Raw genomic sequence first — 6,299 nt, forward strand, 5'->3', positions numbered from 1 at the left:
GAAGGGAAGGGAAGGGAAGGGAAGGGAAGGGAAGGGAAGGGAAGAGATAGAGAGGAAGAGAGGAAGAGAGGGAGAGAGGGAGAGAAAGAGAGAAAGAAAGAGAAAGAGGGAAAGAAGGAACGAAGGAACGAAGAAACACGAGAGAGAAAGAGAAAGAAAGAAAGAAAGAAAGAAAGAAAGAAAGAAAGAAAGAAAGAAAGAAAGAAAGAAAGAAAGAAAGAAAGAAAGAAAGAAAGAGAGGGAGAAAGAAAGAAAGAAAGAGGAAGAAGGAGGAGAGAGAAAAAGAGAAAGAGAAAGAGAAAGAGAGAACAAAAGGAAGAAAGGGAGAAAGAAAGAGAGGGAGAAAGAAAGAGAGAAAGAGAAGAATTTAACAAAGTCCAGTGCAGTTCTTTGGTAATGTACCTCAGTGTGGGTCAAACATAAAGATATCATCTCCTTGAACTCTCCATAGTTAACAGTTTCTTGAGCAAAGTGCTTTACACTTTCTGTCAAATTGAGCACTGTGCTTGGCCACCTCTAGGTCTACTCTGTGGCAATGCTTCTGAAAACAAGTAAGCAAAAAAGGAGGTATATCTGTACTTTTGTCTGAAGATTTTGATTCCTCTCATAGGCATAGATTGCACATTCCTCTTTATTCAGAAATGCTTTTCAAATAGTACCTCACCCCTGCCCTTCTCTGAAGTTTGAGTTTGCTTGAAAAGTTTTGAATGGAATGCATTTGTCTATGGAAACTAGAAAACACACTTGTGGGTCTGGCTGGGATGGAGTTAACTTTCCCTGCAGTGGCCCATACAGTGCCGTTGTCTGCACTTGTAGCTAGAACAGCACTGGTATCACACCAGTGTTGTGTCTATTGCTAAGCAGTGCTGGCACAGCATCAAGATTCCCTCCAAAGCTCCCCAGGGCCAGTAGGTTGGGGGTGGGCAAGAGGTGGGGAAGGGACATCACCAGGGCAGCTGACCAAAGGGATATTCCATGCCATATGGTGTCACACTCAGCAAAAAAAGGTGGGAAAGGGGAAGGAGAGCAGGGGCTCTTGTTATGAAGACATCTGTCCTATGTGTATTGAGGCCCTGCTTGCCAGGACGTGGCCAAGTGTCACTCATTGATGGGAAGTAGAGAGTAATTTTTTTTTCCTCTCTCTGTGCTTCTGCAGGGCCTTTGCTTGTTTGTTTTTTCCCTCTTACTTTCTTCTCCCCCCCCTTCTTTTGAGGAGGGGAAGTGAGAGAGCAATGGTAGAGTTCAGCTGCCCAGCAAGGTAAAACCACCACAACTTCCCCCTTGCAAGTATGCCCTTCCCTCCTCTTCTTTACCCTGCCTTTCCAGGCTCCCCTCTCGGGGGGATACCCCAGATGGGAAGACCCCATGGGAGGGCCTGTCTCTTGTGTCCTCCCCCCTGGAAGAGAGGCTTACAGTTTGCTCAGGCTCCATCAGGAACCTGAGTATTTGCCCGTGCTCCAACTGGGGTGTGAGCGGGGGGGGGGAGCCTGTTAAACGAGAAGAGGCTGCTCAAGTCCTTGGAGCATGTCCAGCACTGGCCTCCATGGGCTTCAGCAGCCTCTTTTTCTTCTAGTGTCAGGCAAGGCACCACCAGAAGAAGAGCAACAACTGCCATGCCTGTTACACACACCTCTCCATCTGACCAGCCAGGAGGAGATTTTCTGAGATGGTGCCAACAGATCCTACCCCCAGGTGGGAGCTCCTCTGAGAAGAAGCTCCCACAAGAAGCCTGATCCCAAAGGCCTTCTTATAGACCCCATGGGCAGGTGGCCCTTCCCCCTGGCAGAAAGAGAAGAGAGGGAGAATGGAGCAACGCTGTGGAAGAGAAGTGCCTTTTCTTTGGCCCAAGAGCTGCCCTGCATCGTCAGGAGCATCCCCTGGCCCTCCCTAGAAGGGAATGAGGGATGCGGTGAAGAGACCATGCTTGGACAACCCTGTCACATGGACAAAGGGCTGAGGGAGGACCTGCTGCTCTCTGGTCACTGTCAGGTGCCACTTTGATCACCCACGTGACCCCTCTTTGCCCCACATGCTCTGCCTCTCTCTGCTGTCATGCTTAGGCTCCTGTGCAGGAACCGTTCTTTCCTGGACAGGAAGGCAGTGCAGCGAGAAGGCCCTGGAAACTCAGCTGCTGTCAAAATGCTGAAAGGCAGATTGGGACCCTGAGCAATTCCTCCACAGATTCTTCCCCACTGCAACACTGCCAGGTGTCACAGTTTAACAAAGCAGTCCACTGACAGGGTGTCCCCTCCTTGCTGTCCCCCATCCTCCCACTCCCCACTCCACTGCCCAGCATCCACAAGGCAAGCCCCAGGCACAACATAGCATTTCAAGGGCTTTTATTGGACCATTAAACCAGAGCGGTGGATTTGTCAAGAGCCGGGCAAAAATGGGACAGCCCTTGCCGTGCTGGTCTGGGGCAGGAATTTCTGTTTTCACTTGGCAGCGATAGCAGTGGTGGCACGGGCAGGTGCAGCCCGTTGCCTGCGCCTTCCTCTCCTATCCTTGGCCTTCTTCTTTTTGGAGGGTGAGGCCACGCGCTGGCTTTGGGGGACAGCCCTGCTGTGGTGCCTGGGCTTGCCTAGCAGGAGCTGCTTGAGCGCAGAGCTGTTCCGCACAGCCATCTGCAAGTGGCCTGGGGAAATGCACTGTTGGTTGCTCTTCTTGGAAATCTTCCCAGCCATGTCCATGGTCTTGTGCGTCACCCACTGCAGCACAGCAGCCAGAAAGACGGGGGCCCTGGCTCCAAGGCGCTTGGCGAAGTGGCCTCTGCGCAGCTGCCTGTCTATGCGGCTCACAGGGAAGAGCAGCCCAGCCCGGGAGGAGCGGGAGGAGCGGCTCTTCTTGGCCTTTGCTCCCCTGCCTGTGGGGGGGGGCCCAGAGCACGTCGCTTCAGGCTCCTGCTCCTGCTCAGGCATCGCACAGACCTCCTCTGCTCCGGACATGCTGCTCGCGGCTCAATCCTGAGGCGTCTCCAGGCTGCGCGGGCGGATCTCCCTGCGTCCCGACTGCCTTGCCCCTCCTCTTGCTGTCCTTGTTGGCCCTCGCAGTTGGTTTCTGTCCGCAGGCCCTGCCTGCCCCTGCCTGTGCCCGTGCCTGTCCTTGCCGGCCCGTCCGCGCACTGCGTGCAGCAGGATGGCCCCAAGTGTGCTGCCCAGTGCCCACCCCTCTGGAGATGGGCTCCGGACCAGTCCCTCTCCTGCGCAGGCTCTGGTCCTTTAGCCCCTGCCCGGAAGGCCGGGGACCAGTAGGCAGGAATCCCCCTGTGACCTCACCCCCCCTGCCTGTGACCTCACCCAGCAGGGGGCTCAGGGACCACCGTGCTCCTGCTCCTCCCATTGCCATGGCAGAGCCTGTCCCCATGCCTGGCCTTGCCAGGATGAGCCTTCTCCCTTCTCTGCGGCCTGGCCCTGCCCTCTGACCTCTCTGTGTCAGAGGCTGCCTCCTGCCTCCAGCCCAAACCCTCATTTCCTCTCCTGGGGAGAGAACCTCCCTCCCCTCGCCTCTCCCCATGTCTCAGGATCACGGGGCCAAGCCATGGGACCTCTGAAGACACAAGGAGCCTTCTGAGCTCATCCAGACCACCTGCTCGAGCAGGGTCAGCTACAGCAGGTTGCCCTGGCCTGGGTTGGGTTTGGAAGAGCTCCACAGCTGGAGAGTCCACAGCCTCTCAGGTTGACCTCACTGCACCTCCTCCAGGCTGAACAGTCCCAGTGCTCTTGGCTTTTCTCTCCAACCAAAACCCGCATTTTCCCTCGCCTTCCACGTACTTTTCATGTGCCTTCTGGTTCCTCGTTCTCTTCCCCTTCCCTCTCCTTCCCTGTTGGGCAGGTCAAGGTGGAGAGTGACCCAGACGGGAGGAATGCCAATCCCAGCCCGATGGCTTCTATGGCTAAGCAAGAAACAGGTCCCTGGGGTGTGGCTGCCTGGGACAGGTTTGTCTGGGCAGGACTGTGAGGGAGACATGCCTCGAGAACATCTCGAGAACAGCTGCAGGATATTGCTGGCTGGGGCACTGTGTCTGCTGTACTTCACTCCAGAGGCAATGCAAGCAACGTTCTCTGCCTGGATGTGGATCCCGAGGTCTCTTCAAGTGCCTTCCTTCAAGACTGAAAACTCCCAGAGACCTTTCTTTGTGATTTCTGCAAGTTCAGCCTTCTTGGCTTTCTGTAGCAGTACAGGGAGCTTGCCAGGTGACACGTTTTGTTGTTGTTGTTGGAGCTGATGTTATTGTTGTTATTTTTATTTTTATTAAATGAAGAAACTCATACCAACGTGTCATTTAATCACTTTTAGGTCCTTTCCCTGCTCACATTGCCCAAAGAGGGCTTCACACTTCCAACGGAAACAGTAAAGGCAGGTCTTCCCCTTAGCCCCATATTCCTCCCCTAGTTGAAGAAACTTCAGGTCTCTAAGGAGCCAGAGAGATGCCAGTTAAGGCAAATCCCAACCTCTCCTGTTTCCCTGCTTTTTATTTATGCGCTATGTACTCTCCCACAAATCAAGGGATTTTGGGATAGCAAATTTCAGTGTACCTGGCAGCCTGAGGAAATGCAGAGGCAGTGCCTGCCAAAGAAGGGTGGCAGCTGGAGTTGCTTTCCTTCCCTCCAGGTCACCTCTAGCAGAGGTGTGGAGGAGCTAAACCATGCTGCTTAGAAGAGAAGCAATATCTCATGGACCTAGAGCTTTGCCTTTTGTTTGTTTGTTTGTTTGTTTGTGTTCTGAGAATATTGTATTTGCTGTAGTTGTGGAGTTTTAGAACCACTCTTTGGGGTGACGGGAAGTCGACTCTCCTTCATGCATGAGGTCACTTCAGAAACAGCGTGTTTTCAGATGCCCGGACCACTGACAGGAATGTGTTCAATTTTATATTTGTCTCCTGGTATTAATAGCAAATTCTTGTTGATTTCCAGTCGCCCTGACTTCATAGCATCAATGCCATGTGATTTTTAAAGCTTCCATCTCTGTAAGCAGTCACACATCCAAATTAGTATCTATGAAGTATGCTGCTTTTGTGGCATTGCTGCTTGCAAGGGCTCCATGAATTGAGGTCTCTGATTACATGGTCTTCTCTCGAACAACAGGAACCTCTGAGCATAAGAAATGTTTGGACGGCAGTATTTTACAGATCCATTGGATTTGGTTTTCCTGGATTTCTTTAGCATATTGAAAAATAGAGGTCTATGTTTAAAATTAATAGTCAGGATTCCCAAGGTCACACAATTCAAACAGCTCAGGTAAAAGACTCAATGTTGTAGGAGTTTTCATATGCAACGGCAGAAATCAAAATGCTGTTCTTGAATTGCCATCAAGGTCTCTTGTCTATTAAGGTTATTGCGACTTTCTTGCTGTTGGGAAGATAAAGGTCTGAAACTTAGCTTTTGCCCCAGCTCTCACAGAACTGAGCGCACTTGTTTGTCAAGAAGTAGCTTCAGAGTAAGTAAAAAGCACAAGAGGGAGACCATAGGAAGACAGTGCTGCTTCTCCATATAAGAGAGTTGGGACCTGACCATCTGCTCTGGGAAAACGAACCCCCTTCCAACCTGGGGCACAGGGGTTAAGACTTCCCGTTTTACTAATCATTATGGAGGGGAAAAGAAAGAAAAGAAAAAAGAGCTTCAAACTCTGCCTGCAGAGCCTTCCAAGAAAGGCAGAGACCATTAAGGGTGTTCTGAAATAAGAAGTGGATGGCATTGCTCACGGTTACAGTTCGGGGCAAAACCTTGGCCCACGCGAACCGCTGTGAGCTGTTTGCGGCACGGCGACCAGAAGATGGCAGCAGGTGGCACTGAGAGCATCCAGGGGTGCTCCGTTTCCCTCACAGATGCCCAGTTGTTCCGTTGTCCTAAACCAGAAAACTTCGTTGATCTTTCTCCTACAGGCAGTTATAAGCAGGACACAAGGAAAAAGAAAATGCTTATCTTAGAAGTCCAATTCCTTCTCCTTCACCCTGTCAAGGAGTTCTGGGAACTACAGCGATTCTGGGAACAATAACACTCTGACCTCAAATCTAGTGACTTCTACACTCAAACTGCTAGCCAGTTTCTGCCTGCTAGTTACCTCAGCTTTTTTAGCATTTTAGCCACAATAAAGCCTTTGAGAGATCTCTGACAGTGTTAAGGTTTAATGCTCCCTACGCTTGGCCCAGGAACATCTGCATACAATGACACTTTTCTGTGATGTCGGAACTCCCTGCACCCTTTCATGGAGACCACATCATGAAGCAACACAGACTGCATTTCAGGATTTTCTTGCCTTGCTGCCTTGCTCTTTCTATGAAGGTTTCACCTGCATACAAA

The 6,299-nt window shown here is 51.3% G+C and overlaps 1 protein-coding gene across 1 annotated transcript; it reads right to left on the reverse strand.

The window, feature by feature from the left end:
- Window positions 1–2,250: 2,250 nt before the first annotated feature.
- LOC118159950 (histone H2A-beta, sperm-like) lies at window positions 2,251–3,474 on the reverse strand. Its single transcript, XM_035314485.1, has one exon. It carries the CDS (start codon window positions 2,943–2,945, stop codon window positions 2,436–2,438), a length of 510 nt encoding a protein of 169 aa, XP_035170376.1. The 5' UTR covers window positions 2,946–3,474; the 3' UTR covers window positions 2,251–2,435.
- Window positions 3,475–6,299: the final 2,825 nt, after the last annotated feature.

Source organism: Oxyura jamaicensis, unplaced genomic scaffold (genome assembly GCF_011077185.1).
Source record: "Oxyura jamaicensis isolate SHBP4307 breed ruddy duck unplaced genomic scaffold, BPBGC_Ojam_1.0 oxyUn_random_OJ72800, whole genome shotgun sequence".
Lineage (NCBI taxonomy): Eukaryota > Metazoa > Chordata > Aves > Anseriformes > Anatidae > Oxyura > Oxyura jamaicensis.

Excerpts from the sequence above, each read along its gene's own strand:
- LOC118159950 (XM_035314485.1), bottom strand. The coding sequence starts at position 2,945 with ATGTCCGGAGCAGAGGAGGTCTGTGCGATGCCTGAGCAGGAGCAGGAG.